Source organism: Ambystoma mexicanum, chromosome 5p (assembly GCF_040938575.1).
Source record: "Ambystoma mexicanum isolate Mex_15411 chromosome 5p, UKY_AmexF1_1, whole genome shotgun sequence".
NCBI classification, from domain to species: Eukaryota; Metazoa; Chordata; class Amphibia; order Caudata; family Ambystomatidae; genus Ambystoma; species Ambystoma mexicanum.
Genome location: NC_090930.1, coordinates 1,360,058,478 through 1,360,084,127, shown reverse-complemented (window position 1 = coordinate 1,360,084,127; position 25,650 = coordinate 1,360,058,478). Strand labels below are relative to the sequence as shown.

Below are 25,650 nucleotides of genomic sequence, written 5' to 3'. Positions count from 1 at the left end.
AGTTTTTGATGTGAAATGGGAGGCCAAAGCAGTGCAAAGAGCCTGAGAAGGAAGGAGAGAGGTGGAGACCGCAGTTAGATTGGTGGGTTCCTAGCAGATTTTGAAAAGTTCAGCTGTGTTGTTAGTGGCTCCAGAGATGCAGTCTTGGATGTGGGCCTTCTTCTTGGAGCGGATAGAAAAAAAATGATATTGCCCTTGGAGCAGGCGAGAGGCCAGCTTTTCAAAGGATGAACCCGAGGTCTGCCACTTCCGTTCAGCCACTCTGCACTTATGTTTCCAAGATGCTAGATCTGAATCATACCAGCTGTTGCACTTGGGGGCAGGTTTCAGGTGGATCCTCATGACAGGGCCAAGGGTAGTCGAGGGTATTAGATATGGAGAGGTGCAGGTTAGCAAGAACAGAGCCAGAGGGCAGGTTAGAGGCAGGATTGGGGGTGGGTGCAAGTGGAAGCAAAATCAGCAACTGACACTTGCTTCATTGGTCGAATGATGGCGAAGGAAGCTGGCAGTGTGGGGGGTTGCTCAGAGAGAAGGTGGAGGGGCCCCAAGTGGGAGGAGAGAGTGGTCGGAGCAAGAGAGAGTGGTGGTGACCGGTTTAGAGATAGGGATGTCTCCATAGATGAAGGCATACAGAGTGTGTCCGGCTGAGTGGGTCAGACCGGAAGGAAGAATAGTGAGAGAAAGGGAGTAACAGAGGTCATGGAACAGTGAGGTGCCTGATTCAGGAGATTCAAGGTGGATATTGAAGTCCCTGAGGAGAAAGAGTTTGGAAGAAGAGGTCAAGAGTGAGGAGGCGAGGTTGGCGCATTCAGAGAGGAAGGGAAGGATAGGGCAGAGGGCCTGTAGATGGTAGCGAGTGTGAGAGAGAGAGTAGGAGAGACCCCAAGTCTACAGATGAGGCATTCAAAAGAGGAGTAGGTTTGAGTAGGTATGATAGAAGCAGGGGCCCACTCAGGGGAAATCAGGGCTACTCCGCCTCTGGGCCGGTTTGCCCAGAGTTTGGAGAGGATTTTGTAGCCCTCAGAAGGAGAGTGTCAAGGGCAGTGACAGAGCTGGCATTGAACCATGTCTTGGTAAGGGCGAGGACGTCAAGGTCAAGGTTTTCAAAAAGGAGACAGATATCAGAGGAGTGTTTGAAAGCAGAATGAGCATTCAGAGTGCTAAGTGAAGCTGATTACCACCTTTGAAACATTTTCGGGGAGCGGTACAGGGCAATGGTACTCCCGTCACTGGAGAAGTTAGAAAAGAAGAGAAGGATCGGTAGCAGGAGAATGGAGGAAGTTAATGAGAGAGGGCAGGCGCCGGTGAAGGGGGAGAAGAGTAGGTTGAGAACCTTTGGTCTTGATTGCACCATTCTGTTAGAAATTAATGATGCACCTAGAAGATGAGAAGTATGCCAAGAGTACTTCCCATTAATGGGTGAAGAGGAAAAAGGGAGAGAGTGGAGACCAGGTGGCAAGTCCAAAGATCTCTGGAGGGGACAGAAAAGAAGATGCCGATAATAGTCTGCCTGGAAATAGCATTGACATAGGTGTCCGTGATAGGTAGGTCTGGATTAGAGGCCAGAAGGGCTTTTTAAGCTTTTTTAAGCTTTTTTCTTCCAGACTTCGTGAGAGAGATAGGATAGGTGATATAGTAGCAGTAGCAGTTAGAATAATAGCTAGGGGAGATAGAGAGTGCCATATAGTGGGGGGAGGGAAGGGAGAGAGAGCAGACAGGGGGTCTACATAGTGCACAAATAAACTCACCAGGTGGCCTAGCAGCCAAGCAGGCACAGATGAAGGAGGTGCTTTAAACAAGATATGCACAGGGTAGCAGAAATGTTTATGTACCTAGGCTGGGTGGGCACTAAGATGCAGCGGAAACAATCAATGCACAGGTTTAAAGGCACATCTAAATTTAACTTTCCAGCAAAGCACTAAAATGCAGCAGAAAACAATCAATGTTTTTTTCTTCAATTTAACATTTTATTAAAGAATTTCAGAAACAAAAACACATTGACATAAGCATAGCATTATATAGCATATAGAGTACAGAAATTTGGCCAGAGTCGAAAGCACATGGAGTCAGTCCCTCCTCCCTACCCTCAGCCTTTCACGTGGGTCAGCCTTGTAGCCAACAGGTTAATGGAGGTCTTTTGGTGAGACCTGGGAATTGTTCAGAGTAGTCCATAAAGGGGGCCCAGGTAGTCAGGAAATGGTTCAGGTTTCCTGTGCGAATGGCTGTGACTTTTTCTGCCACTGCAATTTCCCAGTATTTAGACCACCACAGTGGGACCGAGGGGCCGTCCGCGTGTTTCCAAAGTCGAGCCATTGCCACCTTCGCCGCTAGCAGGAGGTGTGTGTTCGGAGCCGAGAAACTCGACCCGAGAGTGGGCATTCCCCTTCCTCTGTTTCCCCCAAGAGTATGATGCCGGGATCCCACGGGAATGAAAGTCCAGTGAGTGCATTTATGTGGTTCGTCACATCTCACCAGTAAGACTCTGCTTTGGGACAGGTCCACAGCAAGTGGAATAGATCAATACAGAGGTTTAAAAGCACATCTAGATTCAACTTTCCAGCAAAGCAATAAAATACAGCACAAAACAATCAATGCGCAGGTTTAAAGGCACATCTAGATTCAACTTTCCAACAAAGCACTAAAATGCAGCAGAAAACAGTGAATGTGCAGGTTTAAAACACAGCAAGATTCAAGTTTGACGCGGTACAGAGACTAAAGAAGTAGAAAAGACTTCAGAGGTTGGTTCCACAAAGCAAGAGAAGTGCAGCAATTCAACACGGGCAGTGCATAATTAAAACACCTAGATCTGAATATCAGGCAATATGTAGGAAGCCAACATTTTTACAGGGCATGCAACAATAAATCACGGGTAACAGATGGTACTCATTACAGAAGCTGCAGTGAAGAAGGGTGGCTACGCTTTCCTTCACATGGGTGGTGCAGCTTAAATCAGCCAGGGTTGGCGGATATCAAGGTGCAACTACAGATGCCCTTGAGAACAGAGGAAACACCAATTGAGGACAGAGGACAGTTAGTCAAGTACAGCACAGTTAGATGGGTGGATAGCATCAATGGAAGTATGTGACAGAGGTTGGGAAGATTGTGACAAGAGGTGAGCATTAGCGTGGGGTGTTGAAGAAGGAGCTCAATCAGGTCCTTTAGCCATGCCAAGTGAGGGAGGGGCACAAAGGAAGGCGCACATTTGGAGCCGGGCAGCGGTGCACAGTGAGTAGTGGCAAAGTGAAGGAAATGTGGGCAAGGTACAAGAGCCAGCAACGCTTGGTGTGAGTAAGCCAGGTGACGTTATGGATGTGGTGGGGGACAGCAGCAAACAGGTGCTACAGCAACAGAGCAGGAAGAATGTGGGAGCGTTCCCAGTACTGCAGTCACGATATCCATGTAGGTGAGTACCAGGGGTGTTGTAGGGGGTCCCTCTAGTCCCTCCAAGGCCTGGACAGGGCCAGACAGGGGTCTTTGTGGGGCGGGGCAGGGCCAGCTCAGCCGGCCGACTCCCTGAATGGGCCTTTTGAAGAAACGCTAAGCCCAATCACTGATTGAATTGGGCGGGCTGATGTGGCAGATCTGTACCCAAAATGTCAGAGGGGTAAACTCCTCTGAACTAGGCGACCAGGGGACAAGAGCATGTGTGATCTTTTATGAATTTCCTAGCAGCATCCAGCCAGGGGCATCCCAGTTACGGGCAGAACAGTGAAGGGTGAAGACCAGCTATTGACCAGCCTCTTTGCCTCTTAGCCTATGAGCCTTTGCGTTTGCCGTTCTCCCTGTTGCACCTGTGAGTACCCCAAGCTTCCTAATTAATTTACTGTCTCTCCACACGGTGATACTCACCCATATGCATTCACTACTGCTCCTCATGCTCATCGCTCCCTACACTTGCTCTAATCACACTACAGCATAGTCCTTTCCTATCCCTATTATAAAACTCACAACTCAAAACTCGGACTACTTCATCTCTCTTCAACCTCCGTCCAACAACCAAAGCTGACGAGCTAAACATACCTCCTCTAACATCTATCCACCTACCTATCTTCCTCTGGGACTCAACTTCTCTACTCTGCCTTACCTCATATACTGAACATTGCACTCAGAGTGCTCAGTCTTCATGCAGCAAAACTTCCTTTATCACTGACTACATTAACTCAAGCTCTCCTCCCCTAGACCTTCATGCTATTAGTGAAACCTGGATTTCCCCATCTGACACAGCCACTCTCGCAGCCCTACACAATTCCAAACTATCCTTCCTTCACTGTCCTCGACTAACTGGCAGAGGTGAAGGCATCAGAAGGCTCTCCTCCCGCCTCCATGCCTCACAAATCTCCAATGCCACAACCTCTCCTACATCTTTGAATTCACCATCTCTACTATTGCTCTGCCTCACCCGGTTCACATCATCTCCATCTATTGCCCTCCTGGTCCCACTGGATCATCCTTTGATGATCTTAGGCAACTCCTTGATTCTCTTTCCACTAATCATCACCTCATTCTTTTAGGTAACTTTAACCTTCCCTTTCCAACCACTTCTCAGAAATCTGAACTCCAGTCTTTTCTTAGTGACCACGCTCTCCACTCTATCCATAAGCTACTTACCCATACAGGAGGTAACTCCTTGGATCTCTTATTCATATCCACCTCCTGCTCAGCCACTAATCAGACCCTCCAGCTTATAGCGATTTTGCGAATCCGCAAAATGCTGCGAAAAACAGCAGTTTTTGCAAAAAAGCACAAAATGGCTGTTTTTGCAAAAACACCCACAAAAATGACCGTTTTTGTAAAAAAAAAAATACTCAAGGGGCTAGTTTCTCAACTCTTTTTTTTGGACTCAAGAAATGAAATGCGCAAGCACATCTCATCACTTGAGCAAAAAAAAAAGCAGTCCGATCCACAAAGGACATCTGAATGGACCCTTCTTATATGCGCCCATTCAGATGTCCTTTTTCACCCCATAGCGCAAATCAGGGGGCGTTTCTGCGCATTTAAAAGCGCATCCCAAATTGACAAGTAAAATGGACTTTTAAATGTGCAGTCATTGTAGGCCACCCTATGCGCCCACTTTAAATACGTGAATGAGGGGTGCCACTGTTTTACAGGGTCTTTACTGACCCTATTGACTCATGCAATACTTAAAAAGAAAAACATTTTTAAGTGTGACAGCTGCTGTCTCACTTACATTTCTGTTCCCCAAATGGGATAGACATGTGTTTTTTTTGGGTTGCATTTTACAGTGGCAGGACCCTTAAGGACCAGTCACAGTGAACTGCACAGGGAGCCTGTAGACCATAGTTGGGAAAACACTTCCAACTCAAACATATTCAAGGCGGCTGGCCAGCGCATCTTTTGCGCTACAGCTCTGCCCCTTGGAAATGCGCAGGTCACCTTTGAGATTAAGGTGGCCTGCTCATTTCCAAAAATGGGTTATCTAAAAACAGCACATTTTCTGCTCTATTTTTAGATGCCCCCTTTTTTTAGGCCAAAATCTACATTTTTCTTCAAAAATTGAAAAATGCTCACAATATATGAGAGAAAGGAGTGATGGGTGAGCTTTGGTGTGTTAGGCAAGCTAGCAAAGAGAGATCAGATGGAGAGCAGTGGGTCAGAGGGGGAAGTAGTGGGCAAGAGAGCAGAGCAGATGGAGTGGGGTGGTGGGCCATTAATCAGACAGAGAGCGGAGGTACAGAAAGTGTAAGGAACGTGGGCTCAGGGGTAGTAGTGGGCTAATAGCAGAGAGGGGTTGGCCGGAAAGGGGCAGTAAGCTGCAGATTGGGAGAAAGGATGAGGGAAGAGTGTGATAGAATGGGAGAAAGGATCAAAGCTGCAGAAGTAGCATGCAAGAATGAAACACTGTATACAGAGAGAGGAATTGGGGAGCATACGGTGTGCGTTGGGAGTATGATTTGGAGTTTGGCAGGGACTAGAGAGTGCAGATTTTAACTTGGCAGTGTGACAGAGCATGTGCGTATGTGTATGAGTGTGAGGTTCAAAAATACAAGTTATGATGAGGTATTGGTGAGACGTGTGATGTGTGTTGGGTGAGAGAGGTGTGCAGGGGTTTTCTGGGATTGGGGAAAATAGAAGGGGAACATTTTCAGCATTACAATTGATGATGATTAATAACGTTAATAATATTAAATAGGCATGCACATTAAACCAAAAAATGTAGCCAAAAAAAACCCTGTTCTGCCAAGCCAGAGACATCTAGGACTCTTCCTATTTGATATAAAAGATACATATATTGACACCCTAGCTCTCTTGTAGCCTTGCACATGGCCTCTTTCCTGCAATGTACCAATCTTGCATCCTCCAGTCAATAAAAATTGTGCTGCAAAAATGCTGCCATAAATAAAGGTTTGTGCCGCAAAATTTGCTATTTCATGCAGCAAAATTTGCCATTCCATGCCGCAAAAGAGTAGGCGCGGTAGAGGCCGTAGCTGGAGCGCAAGCGGAGGGCATTTAGTACAACACGCCACATCAAAACACAAAACATGGGACGACTGTGAAGTGCACCACACACATCATGCAGTCAGGTCTAAGTTCATGACAACGAAACATGACTACAACATGAATATGGGCCATGCACATACAGCTGCCAGGGCCGTAGGCCAGGGTAAGACAAGCATGGCACCCAAAAGGAATGCACACATACACATATGGGCACATGAGTACCGCTCATGTGCACAAAGAGACAATATGAAAAGACGCACATAAAGCACACACCAGAACAAGGCAGCATGGCAGCACTACGACCAGTGTGCATCTATACCCCACACACATGCATGCACGCATCATAGCAGTCTTGACAACCAGATACCATGTACAGGCAGAATCAAACACAATGACGTATCAGTGTATTGCAAGTCTGTTGAGGTGAAACATCCGGACCATCCACATCCCAGACAGCCACGCAAAATAAGAGGACCACAGCACAGCTGACGCCAGCTGCAGCAGCGCAGTCCTCGGGCCCTGTGGTCCAACCACCTGCACCGGCTGTGCAGCCCACTGTCACTGTGGCCTAACCACCCACACTGGCAGTACAGCTCACTGTCACTGTGATCCAACCACCTGCACCTGTAGTGCAGCCCTCTGGCCCACCAGCACGGCCAGTGCCCACCCAACCCCAGCCACTGTCACATCCTGGAACATCGATGGATGATGATGCTTTGTTTTAAGCTGGGGACAGCACGGACGGCTCCACAGACCACACCCCATCCCATAGGCCAAGCTTCAGCCCCTCCGACCTACATAACTCACCTCCACCACCAAAGCCAAACATACTTGACATGGATGCACGCATCTGCAAAATTGAACTCAGACATGAAGAGATGGGGGACATGGTGAGGCAGTGGCTACAAGAGTCCTGTATGATACAGAAATGCGTGCCGGCCAGCAGCCGGTGGTGTGCCTCGTGCCCTGGGCTGCAGTACCTCTGTCCTAGTTTTGCTAGCACAGAGAGTCTGGGAGAGGAACAAGGGCATTTCAGCCCTCGCTGAGTCCCTCACCCACACCCTTCAGGTGGCTCTGGACCGCAGGGATGTCCTGGGACCAGATCCCCCCTCCACCATCACCAGCAAGCTCACACAAGGGCAGCCCAATGCGATGCTCCCAGTGACTGTCAGGGTCACCTGCACAAGACAAGGCCTGTGATATCAAGAAACATTGAAAGGGACTATGACCCTCTGCATTACTGACACTATTTGAATTGTGGTGGTGTTTGGTCACAGTGGCGTTTCGGGAGGGAGTATTTGGGGATCGAGAGGGGGCAGAGGGCGTTCATTGCACATTGTTAAACCTAATATATACACCTTGTTATGCACAAACATCAATGACTGGACATTCCTTATCAGTGTCTGATTTATCGGTTCTGCATGTTCTGCGTGTCACATGCAGTGATGGGCATGGGTTGTGTGCAGTGGATGGGTGGTCAAAAGAAGTTGTCAATTATTTCCTGACGGGCTACACGCCCATCCCTGGCATCCATGCATACGTGTTGTTGCATGGCTGGAGCTGCCTTCCCATCTCCATCATCTTCGCCTTGTGGTGGTGGCATGTCCATATCCGGGGGCAGGAGTAATTTGTGTCTGATGCATATATTGTGAACCATTGCACAGACCAGTACTATCTTCTCCACCTTCTCTGGTCTGTACGTGAGTGCACCCCCTGACTGGTGTATGCTTCAGAACCGTGCCTTCAATAGTCCGATGGTCTACTCAATAGTCATCTGGGTTTGCACATGTGCACGTTTGTAGGCCACTTCCTGCTGCATCTGGGGGTCTCTCACAGGGGTCATCAACCACAGCAGTAGCGGATAACCTGAATCACCTTCAAGGGATGGGACACAAGGCAAGCCATTACATACATGTGTCTGGACAGACCTCTTCTCAATGAAGGTCTGAATGTGCCTTACACATTCATCTGGTACTGTGGCCCACATGCGCCCTGCTGCACCCTGTGATGGCCACTGCTGGACATGCTGTGTGTGCAGGATTTGGGTACCTGGAATGGGTTGCTGGGGGTATTACAGGACTGGCCACTGACTGGCCCTACTGTGAGTCATCCATATACCTGCATGTATGTATTGTCTGGATTGGACGTTGACGTGCCCTTCCACAGCTGCAACTAAATACAGTGCATGGTACCAGCAAAGCAGATTTAGCAGGGATTCTCTTGCATGTATGACACATGTCAGCTCACATTCATGGAATACCTGCAAGGCCAATCCCCACCTTGGATGCACTGTAGCCATTCATGGCATAGCGTCAGCAGGTTGCCCCTCTCCCTCTCATTCCCACTGGGGTCCCACCCCTGTGCTACTCACATTGCAGTGCCTTCACTGCACAATGTCAGTGGCAACTGTGAAGTGCGTGGAGTGCATTGGCATTCACATTGATGTGTGTGAGTGATAGTTCATGACACAGATGTTGAATGTGACTGGATCACGCACAGTTGTGGTGTTCCCGTGCATGCACCTTGTGTTACATGGTATGCTGGAATTGTTGAAAAGGCTGTGTTGCATTCTGGTACCTGTAGTGCATTGCATGTGCTTGTCTATATGCTCAGAATGGAATGACCTGTCAATGATACCACTCATGTCTCGTGTGGTTAATGTGAGCGGTGGCCACTCAATTCTGCATTACTTTTATGGTCCTGCATTTTCATGTTGTCTTTGGGACATGCGTTGGTGCCAAGCAAAATCCCCCCCCCCACCCCATGTGGGGCTGTGGCCCATGGAGCAATGTGTGTGGGGTTGTGCATTTACTCACCCAATAGCCAGATCCTCTGTCCCCCATAATGGACGTTGAGTGAGTGCTACAGCTTACGGTTCCTGTACACCTCCTCTGTGGTGTGGTGGGCAACAAGCTCAACATGAGTGCAGTACAGAGCTTCCAACACATTGGGCATGCCCGCACTGCCTGGGTGGTTGGGAGGGCAATGTGCTGGGCCACATAGTGCAGGACGGCATCCAGGACCTGCACCAGCACTTTGGACAATGCAGGGTGCGATATGCAATGCAACTTGCTCACAGAGTGCTGAAACGTGCCTGTGGCGAGGAAGCACAGGACTGACGCCAGCTTCCACGGGGGGTATGGCTCTCTGGATGCCTATGCTGCTCTCAATGTCATCCTGGGTGAGCGCCACCAGTTACAGGATAGTCTCCCTGTTTAGACGGTACAGCGTGTGTATCTGGCCGTCTGTCAGGGCCCAGGGTATTGCCCTTGTGTGGGGTATCGCTGCACGCCTCTGCATCACCACTTGCATGGTATGGTTCTTCATCATTATGCCGGCACCGGCTCATAGTCCCACAAGGCCTGCGGGGAGCCCGACCAAGCAAAAAACAGAAGTATAAGGACCCGTTTAGCCCGAGGCATCACCCAACACCTCCACATCAGGACTTGACCCCTGTAGGCGTGCCCCCTCCACACAGGCACAGGTACAGATATGGACACAAAAGCATCTCATTCAGATGAGTCCGATGACTATGTACCAGCGGACGGAGAGCCATTGGGTGCCGACAAGCCCGCCAGAGCTTCACCGCCTGATGAAGTCGGCTCCTTTCACGTCATGCTTTCAAGGGCCTCTACCCTCTTCATCTTGGTGCTGGAGGAGGCGAAGAAGGAGGGGTTCCTCTTCCAATGGCGCAAGTCCCGGCGAAAGACCATCATGTCCATTCCTCTGCTGGATGATGTCTGGGAGGAAGGTTTGGCCTTAATGAAGACACAGAGTACTGCACCTCCCAAGCGGGATAGGTTGGAAAAGAAATACAGGGTTCTGGAATCTGCCCCCAGGTGCTTGAGGTTGCAGCCTTCCACTGACTCTGTTGTCTCTGCCACCGCCAGGAAGCGCTTGGCGAATCCATCGTCTTCGCCCATGGTGCCCCCTGGCCAGGAGGGGAAGAAACTGGATGCAATGGGCAAGCGCATAATTTATACCGCAGCCTCCACCACCAAGGCTGCTACTGCCCTGGCCATTTTATCCCGCTACGACAGGGAGCTGTGGCATAAGCTGGCACCGATTTTGGACGTCCTGCCAGAGAAATAGAAGATTGAGGCCCTGCCCCTATTCCAGGAGGGTAAGGGTCTGTGGGACCATGCCATCACATTGGCCTTGGACATCACGGACAATGGGTTTCTCCAGATGGGCAAGGGAGTGTCTCTGGGAACATTGCAACAGCACAGGTCGTCGTCCTTTCGATCCTTGAGTGGGAAATCTGGCAGATCCTCCAATGCTTATAACACCTCCAATACTCAGCCTTCCTGTTCCACGACCCAGGAGGGCTACAGAGGCTACTCGCAGGCCTATGGTAGCGGCGGACAGAGGAGGATGTCACCCGCAGGCCAGGATGTAGACGCCCAAGCAGTCCTGAACCGTCCATGGATTCGGGCCCCCACTTGTGCATCACAGTGGAAGGCTGCCTATCAAATTTTGTCAACGATTGGAAGACCATCACCACAGACAAATGGGTGCTGGACGTTCTCTGTCAGGGGCACCCCTTGGAGTTCCAACGCAGGTGGCCTTGAATTCCTCCTGTGGCTCATCAAGAGCTTCACATGGTTCAGTTGCTGCAAGAGGTCCAAGCCATGTTAAGAAAGGGGGTGAAAGAGCCCCTCCCCCAGCACCTCGGGGCTCCGGAGTGTACTGCACACACTTTCTGGTGCGGAAGAAGTCAGGAGGGTGGAGGCCAATCTAGACGCCTCAACAAATACTTGAAGTCCCTGATGTTCAGGATGGTCACGTTGCAGCACTTGTTTGGCCAACTGGAAGAGTGGGTCTTCCTAGCGAGGCTGGACCAGAAACATCGGATGTTCCGGCTTTTCGTGGTCCAGGGGCAGCACTATCAGTTCACTATCAGTCGGGGCTCTGCCTTTCGCCTAAAGTTGACCCCAGGGATGTTCACAAAGGGCTTGGCTCCAGAGGCAGCGCACCTTCATCTCAAGGGCATCCATCGTCCCTTATATGGACGATGGGCTCATCCACTCCTGCTCTCACGCACTGGCAAACTGACATACAGTGGAGACCATTCGTCTGCTGACAGATCTTGGATTCTCCATCAATTATTTGAAGTCCAGTGTGGAGCCATTGTGGAACGCACTGTTTCTGGGTGCCCACCTCAACACGATTGCTTGTCTGGAAACCCCTTCGGAGGATTGGGGGACAGCCATCCTGGGGAAGGTGGAGCGCCTGTCGTCGGTGCAATCACAACAGTGCGAGCCATCAAGTCACTGTTGGGCATGATATCCTCTTGCATCTATCGCATTCCTCTTAGCAGGCTGCGGATGAGGCCTCAGGAGTTTCTGTAAATGCAGTGGCTGCAGATCTTAGGCTTTTGGACAGACAAGATCATCCTCAAAGAGGAGTTTTGGCAAGCTCTGCGATGGTGGGGTGGGTGCCCACATCTCATGCAAGGAGCTCTGTTTCATGTCCCACTGTACCAGGAGAAGGTCACCACAGATACCTCCCTAGAGGGGTGGGGACCCACACTGGGCAGGTGCATGCAAGAGGCCTCTAGCCTCCGGAGGAGAAGGACCTTCACATCAACGTCCTGGAGCTTCGGGCAGTATTCAGGACCCTCAAATCACTCCTGTCGTTGCTGAAAGGGATGGTGGTTACAATCTTCAGGGACAACACCACCACCATGTTCTACATCTGGAAACAGGGCGGGACACGCTCGCCAGCACTCTCCCAGGAAGCCCACGCCCTGTGGCACCGGGCCATTCTTCAGGACATGTTCCTCGTCCCATTTCACCTGGCAGACACCAAGAATGCCATTGCTGAGTCACTCAGCAGAGAGCTGGGTTCTAGCCATGAATGGGAACTTTGCCAGGACCAAAAGTGTTTCTTCTCTTCCACGAAAGGGCTCAATCGCAGATCGACCTCTTTGCGACAGCGGCCAGATCCAAGTGCCAGAGGTTCTCCAGAAGTTTCCTGCAGCCGAAGATGCCTGCGGCATGCTTTTTCGTTCCTGTGGGAGTGACTCTTCCTGTACATGGTCCCTCAGACCTTGCCCCTGTTAGGAGTGATCAACACACTCAAGACAGGTCCACTGCAAGATGATACTCATCGATCTGGCATGGCCTCGACAGATCTGGTACCCGGACCTGCTCCCTCTGTCAGTGGCTCTGTCCAACAACCTCCACTTACCGTTCTCACCAGAGAAGGCAGGGCGATTCTGCACCACGACTCAGTGTCGCTAAGCCTCGGGGCTTGGCTCCTGCAGCCCTACAGTTTGGGCATTATTCCCTACAGCTGGAATGTAGGTAGATCCTAGCCAAAGCTTTGTCGGCATTGGCATGCTACGGACACAAATGGAAACGCTTCTCAATGGCATGGTCTGGTATTGTTCATTTATATAGCGCCTACACACAGGCAAGTGTTTCAAAACGCGCAAGGAGGGTAGCAACATGCCGAAAAAACAAGCAGTCGACTCTGGCCAAGCCGGCAGAGACCCCGCCAGCGGAGACTGCCTCCGGGACTAGAGTTTCCCTGCCGCCAAGGAGGGAATCCTCTTTTTAGCCCATCGTCGTGGCCGCCATGATGGAAGAAGCGAGGGGGGGCACGGTAGCCTCCTCGAGCTCGGAGTCAGCCTCGGAGGAGGAACTGACCGAGGCCGTGAGGAACCTCGAAGTCCAATTCGAGAAGGTTCGATCCCGTAAGGAAGATCCTCGGGAGATAACCGAGGAAGACGACGATGGCGAGGAAGAGCAGCCTTCCCTTCCGGCGCGACCGGAACCTAGGCCTCAGGATGGCTCGGCGGCCATTTTGTCTGCGATCCAGTCCTTATGCTCTGAGATAAGGACGAGGTTCCCACGGCCCAGGCCGGAGGACCCGCAGCCTGGCCCGTCGGGAAGTCCTCAGAACAAACGACGGAGGACTCAACCCTCTCCTCCGCTCGCCCCCGTAAGGCCTACAGTTCCCTCCTCATCCTCCCACGAGTCGGGAGATGATGGTGCGTTGGGCTCGACGACGGGTTCTGAGGGCGACAACGACGGAACGGGTCTCCCGTCGCACGGGCCTCGCCGCCCGACGAGATTGGGTCATTCCACGCCATGATCGCCAGGGCGTCCGAATTGTTCCAGCTCTTCCCGGAAGGAGCAGAAAAAGGAAGGTTTCCTCTATCAGCGCCGGGAGGCCAAGAGGAAGGCTGTCATCCCGGTGCCTCTAATTGATGACATCTGGGAGGAGGGCCTGTCGGTTCTCAAAAACCCCTCCACGGCACCAGCCAAACGGGACCGGTACGAGAAGAAGTACCGGGTCCCCGAAACCGCTCCCCTGTGCCTCAGGGCCCAGCCAACGCCAGACTCAGTCGTCTCGGCGGCGGCGAAGAAGAAAGCGGCGGGGTCAGGAGCCTCGACGTCGAATTCCCCGCCGAACGGCGAGGGAAAGAAGTTGGACGCCATGGGGCGGCGGGTCATTTCGTCTGCGGCGACGACGATCAAAGCGGCCAACGCCCTGGCGATCGTGGCCTGTTACGACAGGGAGCTCTGGTTTAAGCTGGCCCCCATATTGGACTTCCTGCCGGACGACAAGAGGTCCGAGGACCTGGAAATACTGCAAGAGGGCGAGTTGTCGTCGGACCACGCCATAACGGTGGCAACCGATATTGCCGATATCGGATTCCGCCAGCTGGGCAACAGTGTTTGCCTACGACGACGGGGTTGGCTCCGGGCGACCGACTTCCGTCAGGACGTCCAGACCAGGGTGTTGGACATGCTGTTCGACGGCAGCAACTTGTTCGGGAAGGCGGTGGACGAATCCCTCCAAGCCATAAAAACGGACACGGAGACGGCCCGCGCCCTAGGAGCCCTTCAGCAACGACGGCCCTTTCGTAGCTCCGGAGGCAGACAGGGTGCCTCAAAGGGATCCAGCGGGGGCTCGTCGTCCTACCGCCAGGTGGCACGTTCCTCGTCTCAGGAGGCCTACAGGGGTCGCAGCAAGCAGGGATCGCCTCGCCGCCGTCGGCAAGGTGGCCAGGGCGGCAAGGCCACCACCTCCAAGCAGGACTGAACCGGCCGTGGTCTCGGGCCCCCACCGAAGCACCCCGGTGGGAGGCCGGCTGACGAATTTCGTCGGCGTGTGGAAGTCCATCTCCACCGACCGTTGGGTGCTGGATACCCTGGCAAGAGGACCCTCTATCGAATTCCTGAAGAAGTGCCCTCACGTTCCACCTGTGGCCAGGAAGGAAAATCACATCCCGCAACTGCTGTTGGAAGTACGGGCGATGCTCAGGAAAGGCGCCATCGAGCTTGTCCCGAAGAGGCTCTGGGGCTCCGGGGTGTACTCAAGGTACTTCCTCGTCAGGAAGAAGACGGGCGGCTGGCGCCCCATCCTGGACCTTCGTCGTTTGAACAAATACATCAGATCACAAAAGCTCAGGATGGTCACCCTCCAGCACGTACTGGGACAGCTGGAGGAAGGCGACTTTCTATCGTCGCTGGACCTGGAGGATGCATACTTCCACGTTCCCATCCTCAAAAGTCACCGAAAGTTCCTCAGGTTCGTCGTCCAGGGACGCCACTACCAATTCAGAGCACTGCCGTTCGGATTGAAGTCGGCCCCCAGGGTCTTTACCAAGTGCCTAGCACCAGTGACGGCGCGGCTGCGCCGGCAGGGGATTCACGTCTACCCCTACCTGGACGACTGGCTCATCCGCTCAAGGACGAGGGAACTCGCCGTCGAACACACTGCGAGGACCGTCCAGCTACTCACAGACCTAGGATTCGCCATAAACTACCCAAAGTCCCACCTGGTGCCGTCGCAGGTGGCCCTGTTTCTGGGAGCAAAGCTCGATACAGTGAGGCGCCTGGCGGCCCCGTCGGAAGAACGGACGAAGACCATTCTAGGCAAAGTGCAGCGCCTGCTAGCCACGGACGTGGCCAGGGTTAGGTCCATCAAGTCCCTCCTGGGGATGATGTCCTCCTGCATCTACCTGGTGCGCCTCTGCAGACTACGGATGCGCCCTCTTCAAGAATTTGTCGACGCCCGTTGGATGCAGGCGACGGGCACCTTCGAAGACAGGGTCCCCCTCAACGAGGTGTTCCGGCGGGCGATTCAGTGGTGGGGCGTTCAAGCGCACCTCACGGCGGGCAAGGACTTTCAGACGCCGGCGTACCAGGAGACGGTGACCACGGACGCCTCCCTGGAAGGTTGGGGCGCCCACACCGGAGATCTCCACGCAAGAGGCCTCTGGCTCCCGGAGGAGAGGCTCCTGCACATCAACATCCTGGAACTCCGAGCCGTGTTCTGAGCTCTCAAATCGTTCCTCCCGTCCCTCAAGGGCAAGGTGGTGCGGATCTTCACGGACAACACCACGACAATGTTCTACATACGGAAGCAGGGAGACACCATATCCCCAGCCCTATCCAAGGAGGCACAGGATCTGTGGCACTGGGCGGTCGCCCAGGGGATGTTCCTGGTTCCCTTCCACCTGGCGGGAGAAAGCAACACCATCGCCGACTCGCTCAGCAGGGAGCTGCGCTCGTGTCACGAGTGGGAACTGCGCCAGGATCAGGTGGATCAACTCTTCCGACGATGGGGCAAACCCCAAATCGACCTGTTCGCAACAGCGACAAACTCGAAGTGCAAGAGGTTCGCCAGCAGGTTTCCCCAGCCGAGAAGCATGGGCGATGCGTTCTCGTTCCCCTGGGACGGCCTATACCTGTATTCATTCCCTCCGTTGCCATTGCTGCTTCGACTCATCAGCCAGCTCAAGAGGTCCCGGTGCAGGATGATCCTCGTCGCACCGGCGTGGCCGAGGCAGATCTGGTTCCCGGACCTTCTGGACTTGTCAACGTCCACTCCCATCAAGCTGTCGGCGGACGCGGACCTTCTCTCCAGAGAAGGAGGCGCCATCTTCCACCACGACCCGGCGTCGATGAACCTGCAGGCTTGGCTCCTGCAGCGCTAGAGTTTGGAGGCTACGATATACCGGCCGATTGCAGAGAGGTTCTTGCAAAGGCCAGGGCGTCCTCGACTCTCAAATGCTACGGTCATAAGTGGAAGAGGTTCTCTATCTGGTGCCGAGCACAGAAGATCAACCCCCTACGGATTACGGCCCCTCAAGTGCTGCCGTACCTGCTATCGCTGGCAAAGGCTGGGCTAGCCCATGCCTCCATTAAGATTCATCTGGCGGCGATCTCCAGATATACCAGAACCACAGGACGGACGTCCCTGTGGTCCCATCGACTGGTAAAAGAGTTTATAAAAGGACTGTTCCGGTCGTTCCCGCCGGTGAAGGCCCCGGCGTGGGAACTTAACGCGGTGCTGACCAGGCTCATGGGGCCCCCATTCGAGCCGATGCACTCCGCACCGATGAAGTTTGTGCGTGGAAGACTGCATTCCTGGTGGCCATTACCTCCGCACGACGAGTGGGAGAGATCCAGGCCCTATCCTGCAAAGCACTGTACTTGACTTTCCATGCCTCGAGGGTGATGCTTAGGACGCACCCCTCCTTTATGCCCAAGGTGCCGTCGGATTTCCATCTTAACAAGCCCTTGGTGTTACCTGTTTTCTTCCCGTCTCCTTCGTCGCCGGCCGAGAGGACTTTGCACTCGCTGGATGTGGCTAGAGCGCTGAAGTTCTACGTGGACCGCACAAAGAGTTCCCGGAGGACATCACAGCTGTTCGTGAACTTTGGACCTGTGAATCAAGGGAAGGCTCTCTCGAAGTCTTCTATTTCCAGATGGCTCTCCGGCTGCATCATGCACTGCCACCGGTTGGCTAACCGACCGCTGCCAGGCCGTCCGAGAGCCCACTCGACCAGAGCGATCGCTGCTACTACGGCGTTCTTATCTGGTGTGCCCCTGCTGGACATCTGCAGGGCTGCTACGTGGAGGTCGACGCACACCTTCACGAGATTCTACTGCGTCGATCGGGATTCCAGGGAGGAGTCCAGGGTCGGCCAAGCAGTGCTGCGCAACCTGTTCGCCTAAGGTGAGCCTGGTGAGGAGGTAAGAGATGCTCAATGTTGAGTTTTTTGTATTGCATGTGTGTACTGCTATTTATTCTTATATTCATGAGCATGTGAATCCATGCCAGACCCCATGCTGGAGAAGGAACAAGTTACTTACCTGTAACTGTTGTTCTCCAGCATGGGTCTGGCATGGATTCACATGCGAACCCTCCCGCCTACCCCTCTGCGGCTCTTCACTTGGTCATACTGCCTCTTCACGTGCTACTAAATCTGAAGATGGCTGCCAGAGGCGGGGCTTAGGTAGAGGGCAGTCATTGGCTGTGGTCAGTATGACGCAGAGATCAGTGATTGGTTACTACTACGAAAGACAGATCAGAAACGAAACTGATACTGATTTTTTCTTTACCGAGGATTCCCAGCCTGACGACGGGGAATATTCATGAGCATGTGAATCCATGCCAGACCCATGCTGGAGAACAACAGTTACAGGTAAGTAACTTGTTCCTTACTCATTGTGGAGTTTATCAATGAATCTAGCACTCTGATGTTATGAGTGGTGCTGGCTCCTGGTCTAAATCCTGTCTGGGCAAGATGGAGAACTTGTTCTTCAACTATCCAGGACTCCAGCTCTCTAAGCACCAGTGTCGCAAAAACCTTGCCCGTAGCATCCAACATGGACAACAGTCGGTAATTGGTTACCTCCCTATGGTCACCTTTCTTGTGGACCGGGATCAACACCGACTTTTGCCATGTCGATGGCACGGTGCAAGAGCGACAAACCCGGGAAAATAGAGTCAGGGGAATCTGAGCCCACTTTTCTGGATCTTTTTTCAAGACAGAGTTTGCTAGACCATTTGGACCAGGTGTGTTAGACCTCTTAGAATTTAAGATAACTTGTTCTATGCTTTTAAGGTTCATAGGAAGTGGCCAAGGTTCTGCATACCCAGTGTTGAAATGAGAGAGGATATTAGGATTATAGATTTTACTCTTAGCATATTATACCCACTGATCAGAGGAGATTGGATTTATTATTTTCTTTGACAGGTCACCTCCAATCCCAGTCAATGTTTGCCAAATTTTACATGACTCTCTACTGCCAAGGATCTGGATACATTTTTCCCATCTCCCTCTTTGTTGTGATTTTCGGTAATGGTAGAGCCAGGAATGGTACTGTCGTTTAAAAAAACTTTATAGAAACAGATATCTCATGTGAGTTACCCAAGGGATAACTTACCCCTCTACAAGCCCTAAGTTCACATCTCTATTGACGTTTACGGTCCTGGATGTTTATGTCAAATATCAATCTACTCTTACTCCCCCAATTTATCTTAGGAGCTGTTTTCCCCCTGGCAATCATCAGGATCAGTCCCCCTATCCATTCTTCAATAGCCTCAGGGTTTTTGCCCCAAAGCAGCTGCTTTATGCTGCAGCTCTTTGGAAAAGCAATCATATTCAACCTCTCAATATTCTTTTTAGACCAACGGATCCTGTTCCCTGCCCGGTTGACGGCCACATCACTGCAGGGACACAGCTCCTCCTGTGCAACGGAGCCAGTCATAACTAATACAGCCAAGGAGTGGTCACTATAAGTGTTGGATACCATCTGCAATCATAGGACGTGCTCCAGTAGGGAGTCAGAGATGGCCATGCAGTCTAAGATGGCCGTCTTAGAGCCAGATACCCAGGTTATCTGTCCAAGGTAATCACCCTCTGTACGTCCATTTAAAACCGTACAGGAGCACTCCTTCAGCAAACCTAGCCACATATTCCCCTTTCTATTAGATTTTTTATTCGGGATACTACAGTAATCTGAGACGTGTTGGTATCCCCCACATCCACCCTCATCGACCACATTTGCATTTCAATCACCACCAACAATAACTGCTTGATCATAAGAACAACCTTGCCAGGTAGAATAGATAGTATCCAGTTGGTCAGTGATTTGCTCTGTGCAGGCTTCCCCAGGGGGATCATAGACACAAATTATGAAAATATCCTGATAGGTACTAAATCCCCCAGGGGGGGGAACTTGTACTGCCAGTATACTGCCTCCAGACGCTGCTTGATATACTAAGCTTGGGTTTAGCGTGGTTCTAGCACCAATTAATAAGCCACCACTCGGGCGACTCCGTTCCCGCTTTGTAGCTGCAACCTGAAAAGTGGTAAATCCATCAAACTCAACATCAAAAGTACACCACGTCTCCTTTAACATAAACACATCCTGAATGGCCAGGAATTCTAATAAGGTACCTCCATTTAACCAATGGCTAAAGCCTCTAGTATTCCACTGGAAATAGTCCAATTTCAATCAGAGCCGGTTTTCAACGCAATCATGACCTTCAACCATTCCCACCGCTGTGCATCAGTACAATTCATCTTGGATTTTGCAAACAGCAATTCTGGGGTAGCAGCTTTTTGTTGTGCTACCTGAGCACAGTTAAAATTGGCACAGCCATCTTTTGCCTCTTCTTCCATGATTAGTGTGTCCAGCAGGTGTTCTATTGAGTCTTTATGTAGTCTAATTAGAGATATAGTTTCAGGTAAACTGCAGTGCAACTTAGTAGTATGAGACCCAACAATGCGAAGGGGTTCTACAAAGTCAAAGTCATTAGAATTTAAGTTTCTGAGAGAGGGTATTTTGTTAAGTAAGGCCAGCAAAAGAGGTCGATTTAATCGGCTGGTGCCTTTTGATCCCTGTATTGGCGAAATAGTTAAGAATTTGGGATCCAAACTTACAGTCGCTAGACTCAATGATTGAGGAGTAGTTGCGCCAATAACAACACTTAGAGAAGGATGGGTAACAGAAGTAGTAGGCAGCACCCCCACCCTCAACTCTGTTTCCGAAATAGAACTATTTATAGCTGGTACCGAAGGAGCAGAGGATTGGGGACCCTCCTCAATCAGCCAACTTGTACCTACTGTCTGAGCAGATCACCTTTTCCTCCGTGCAGCCCGTTTTCTTTGTATTTTTGACATATTTGCAATATTAGGCCGCAATGTGGAGTTCAAAGGTTGGTCTGATCCCTGTAGTTTATCCCCCAAAGTAGGTAAGTCAGAGGGAACATGCACTGCCTTCCTCTTTGTCTCCTGATAATTGGGAAGCATTGTCTGCCCATTTCTTGCGTTTGTCTTAACTGGTAGAGCAGTCGTCACTGTTTTTTGGTCTTCCAAAGAATCAGGAATTACAACTACAGTAACTTCTTGTCTAGGCAGTTGTTAGTTTGTTAGCATTTTCTGGCAAAGAATCCAATTGTAACTTCAGTATTGACTTTTCAACAGAACTCAAGTGGCTATGTAATGCTGCAATAGCAGATCCTTGCAGTTTCAAATCTTCATGAATAGTCCCACATAGCTTTAACAGGATCTTTACAGCAAAATTCAATATTCCGTTGTTTTGAGCGATACTAGTTGTCTCATGTGTACTGGAGTCATCCTGAAGCGACTCACTGATGGGCCTTACTGAGTCCGGCAAGAGGTTAGGGCTTGCTGCAAGTCTGGTGTCCCCCATGAGGCAATCATAGCTGGGCCCCCTAGTTCAATTTTTGATGCATCTAGAGCCAATAAAGGCACCGTTTTAAGGTGAGGCCCCTGGTTGGTGAGGCACGCAATGGTAGATGACTCCATCGCCACATTTGCCTCTTGTTCCCCAAGGATTGATGGTGGGGGGGAGATCCTTGCCAGCTTCATGCCCCCCTTTATCCACAAGAGCTGAAGAATGATCCTGTAAAGCGTAGCACAATTGTAAAAGGGAATCATTATCAAGATCCAATGGACGGTACGGTAGCTAGTATTTACCTCCAGATTTTGCGCAGGCAATTCCACAGGTTGTATGCCTGTATCTTGGCGCACAGATTTGGCTCTAAAAAATGCATCAAGGGGGCCTGTGGATAGGGTTTGCACTCTCATAGAGCTCACCCCCATTCTGGAGCCAGCGTCCTTATTTAGAGATGACACCTCTGGCGTAGAGCGCAGATTTGCTGATCGGAGCCCGTATGGTTTCTTTCCATGGGTCACCCCTTTACCACAATTTGCCACTTTCCCCGGCATCAGGGTAAAGTAAGCACAGGTTCCTGGAGGTGTGGAGAGCACTACAAACACCGCTCAAAATGTGCACACAGTGTTCAGATGCGAGGGCTGATGGAGAGTTCAAAGGCTATAGCCCACAGTCACTCTCCAACGCAATATGAGATAACTGAGCGGGTAAGTAAAATTTCTAATTATGTTTCAGGCAACCGGCTGACAGCAAAGTATCAGGAACTCAGTTTTAAGTTTCAGTTGGGCCAGTACTGTTAACTGCAGACACCACCTGCAGACGCCAACTGATAAAGGAAATATGTTAACTGTTAACTATGCAAGTCCTGCACTGGTTACCCCTTGCTTCAGGCGAAGGGGGTAAAGCGCCAAGGGCGCCAGAGGCAAGGAGAAACAAATGAACTAAACGGGCGGGAAATGGAGAAAGTGGAGAAAATGAAATCACTCACCCCCGTTCAAAATTCGATACCGCCCATAGTTAAGTCAATTCAGGTGGAACAGGCGCTGCGGGTCCGGCGGATGGTGGATAACAAACAACTGAGTCAGCAGATTCAGTCCATGCAACGGGTCAAATCGCTGAGATTGCCGAAATAGCTAGGTGTGTTGTACGTAACACGCTTGCAAAACAGGCCCGTCAAGCCGCCCTGTGGGCGGTATGCTCGCTAACACACAGCCGCTTCACACAGACAGTAAGAGATATCAAGAAACTGTAATCTCTGTGGCCCGCAGGATGAAGTACAAACACTAAAACATCTTTCAATTGAATGTCCTGCATTGCATGTGTTAAGAGCTGAAAAGTTAGAATGCTTTGTGCGCGAAGTGGCCTGGTTTAATTCAGAGCACTTTTGGGAAAGAGCAGCAAGCGGCAAGGAGGAATTCTTAACACTAGAGTTTAAAAAATGTTTAGCAAAAATCTATTTGATAACCTTTACTTGGTAAATTAATATAAGGGCACTCTGCACTTCTCCTCCTCCACCTTCCCCTGCACTTGCACTATCTGAATGACACTTGGTCTAGTAGGATCGATGTCTCTGTCGTCCCTCTGTTCCCCCTCCCTTGCCGCGTCGCACCTTGTGTATAGGCGCGCTATAAATACCATATCATGTCATAAGGATAAGAATTGTGTATCTTGTTTTTAGAATGTGTTAGTGATAATAATGTAAGTTTTAACATTTTAAAAAAAAAAAAAATCTATGGTGTTCAATAATAAATTGTAATAGTGTTAATTTTGCATTCTCTGTTTGTTGTTATGTGAAAGGTTGGTATGGCAACCAAAGCACATCGTCAATAACAAAAATCAAGTGTTATATAAAGTGTTTATATAATATTCAAAGGCCAGTGTTTGCTTTACAACAAAAGTATCCATTTCTGTGGTGTCTTTAACCAGCTGTAGGCTGGAAGGTTTACAACTGTGTCTGCCCTCAAAGGGGGACGGTTATAATATAATTTTTTCAGCCAGCATTTCTCCATTGCAAGTTATTTCTCATATCCCGCCAGAGAACAACACCCTCTCCCTGTGGAATATTCAACAGAGCTGATGTTTATTAGCTCTTTATTGGCAAGTGGATGATCTCTAAGTTATAACATAATAATGTTACTATTGTACAAAAACTGCTTGCCTTTTCTCTTTACAGGCGTCTTGGGCTTCAAGCACCCTGGGTTTCTGGTTTACAGAACTTTTGGAGAGAAATCACCAATTTTCTAGCTGGATATTTGATGGTCGTCCAAACTGTTTTTGGATGACAGGGTTCTTTAACCCTCAGGGGTTTATAACTGCAATGAAGCAGGTAATTCTACTTATTACCCTTGTAAATGTTTAACTTTTGTAGAACTGTTGGTTTCCTTTCTAATTCTACATCTTTTGTAAATGTTTTTCCCATGAATCATAATGTAACCTTCTAAAAATATATATGTTACACATGTTTACTCAACTTGAGAAGCAGAGAAAACGTGCTAATATAGCCCATCCCTCATGCACGGCAGGTAACTTGAAATGTTTTTCAGTGAATCTCATGAGTTTTGTAATTAAACATGTTTATTCGCTTCTGTTGTACCTATTTGGCTGCTGGACATTTCAAAATATAGCACAGCTGTAAGTAGTCATTTTCTATGTTTGTGGTACCAAAGCCAGAAATGAATGTATGACGGGAAAAGTCCTGCAACATTCTCTTCTTTTTTTGTCAATAACCCTTCCACCCATCACCATCTACAAACCTGACTCTAACCACCATGTTATGGGAGCGTGCAGAAGTGGGAATACTGCTGCCTATGTTTTTACAAGCAGCTTATTAGTACTGCCATTGTCACCAGGAAAGGCATGAAGACATTCTCCTATCTTCCTGGAACCATGTTGAAAATATGCTCCACATCTGCAGGATGCCATTTTAGTATTGGTGGGTGTTGCAGACCGACTATGTGGCTTCCATGGCTAAACTATGAATGCCTCACTGATTCTGTGCTGAGAGACCACTACAGACTACTGTGGGTTATTGGAGCAAATACTTTGACAGGATTGAAACCATAAGAACCACAAAGGAAAACATTATCTCGAATCTCAAATAAACAATACTAATGCAACAAAAATATGACTTGATCACAATGACATTTGAGGCCTGTGCCAATGTATGGAATTGTGCAAACCATGTGCCAACATTCAAAACAAATGTAATTGTGTTGGAATATGTCTTAAAAGCACAAGTACAGTACTTAAAGATTGTGCTACTTTGTATGCACAGCACAACCTCTAAGTGTCATCCAAGTCAGCCCTCAGACTTTGTTAGATCAGATGGTGCTGTGGGAAGTACATATCTTTGCACATGCACTAACTGCTGAAAAATTTAGAAACATCCACAAACAATACAAACTCTCCTTTTAACCTTGAAAAAACATGGGCAGAAATTCTGAGAATTGTAGAAGGAGATTCCAACTCAAAGATGGGGAAGTGAATGAAAGAAAAGGAGTACTTCTTGGAAGGAATAAGAGAGCTCATGGTCCGAATTCTCAACTCCTGCTTAGAAATAATGGCTACAATAGGACAGGTGTACAAGTGCTTCTGTGTAAAAACAGTTTTAGATGTATCCTCCTTATAACAGATTGAGATTTTTACCAAGCAGTGTTTCGCTGCTTCATATTCCCGAGAGCAGACTGAACATAGTTTAGCTCTAGTCAGATATCTTGAAGTGTCCAAAGTCGTGACTATAACCTTGTGCAGGTGATACTAGCTAACCCAAAAAGCATGAATCAACTAAAATGGACAACAGAACAAATCTCAGATGGCACATGGTAAATCAGGAAGATCTCACGACTTGGATGCAGAGCACAGATTCTTAAAATATCAGAAATTAAATATCATCAGCGTAAGAAGTAAAAACGACTAGAAAAATGTGACACCTACATTACACTCTTGAGAGTACACAGCACACTCTTGGAGAACAGTAAAAGATCTGTCACACTCATTGAATTGTTGGAAAAATCTTTATTAAGGGAGAATTATGGGTGGGGGGTCATGTCCGGTGGTGGCCAAGATGGCGAACACTGAGGGAACTCTCACACTGCATCCCTCGGTATGCCAGTAAAGAGGATCGTCAGGCTCCAAGATGGAAGGACAGGAGACAGGGAGCAAGGAATACCCCAGGAATAAGTGGAAAAGCAAAAAGCTACCTGGCAGCATCCAGAACTTGGGGGGGAAACAACCGAGCGCACCAGTCCAAGATGATGCCCTTCAGTGATGGAGTCTCAAGCCGCATACCTCCACGTGAAGAGCTGCAGAGGGGAGGTCCAATCGGCCACCCGCAGCAGTAGAGAAAAAAGTCTCTGGGATCGAAGAGCTAGTGGTGAGCCAGAGCCCAGGTGGAGCCTGAACAATTAAACTGTTTCCACCCTTGACATCCCGGGAGCTCTGGGGGCGAGAGCAGCTGGGGAACCATGAACAAGATACAAAGCTAGTGGTTGGAGGGGAGGCAGGAAGGTGACCCAATTGTGTTGTCCAGGCAAGTTCAGAGAGGGAAAGCTGAGAGGGCCCCAGATGAGGCTGATCCCTGAGGTGGGACGTTGAAGGCGTGTTGGGTACCCCAACACAACCGTGGTGAAGAGAGAGCAACCACAGTGAAGAACTCACCAGACAATGTCGGCTGAAGCTAGGTCTGGAGGCGCAAGAGCCAGAAGTGGGGAGAGTGGGAAGGACAGCAAAGTGAGTTGGT

At 50.0% G+C, this 25,650-nt stretch overlaps 1 protein-coding gene across 1 annotated transcript in view; it reads left to right on the top strand.

The window, feature by feature from the left end:
* DNAH5 (dynein axonemal heavy chain 5) overlaps nt 1–25,650 on the top strand; it is a 4,235,244-nt gene that overhangs the window by 4,045,078 nt on the left and 164,516 nt on the right. The window contains exon 77 of the mRNA XM_069613779.1: nt 23,086–23,238. Coding sequence (XP_069469880.1) covers nt 23,086–23,238 — 153 coding nt within the window. The remainder of the gene's footprint in view (nt 1–23,085; nt 23,239–25,650) is intronic.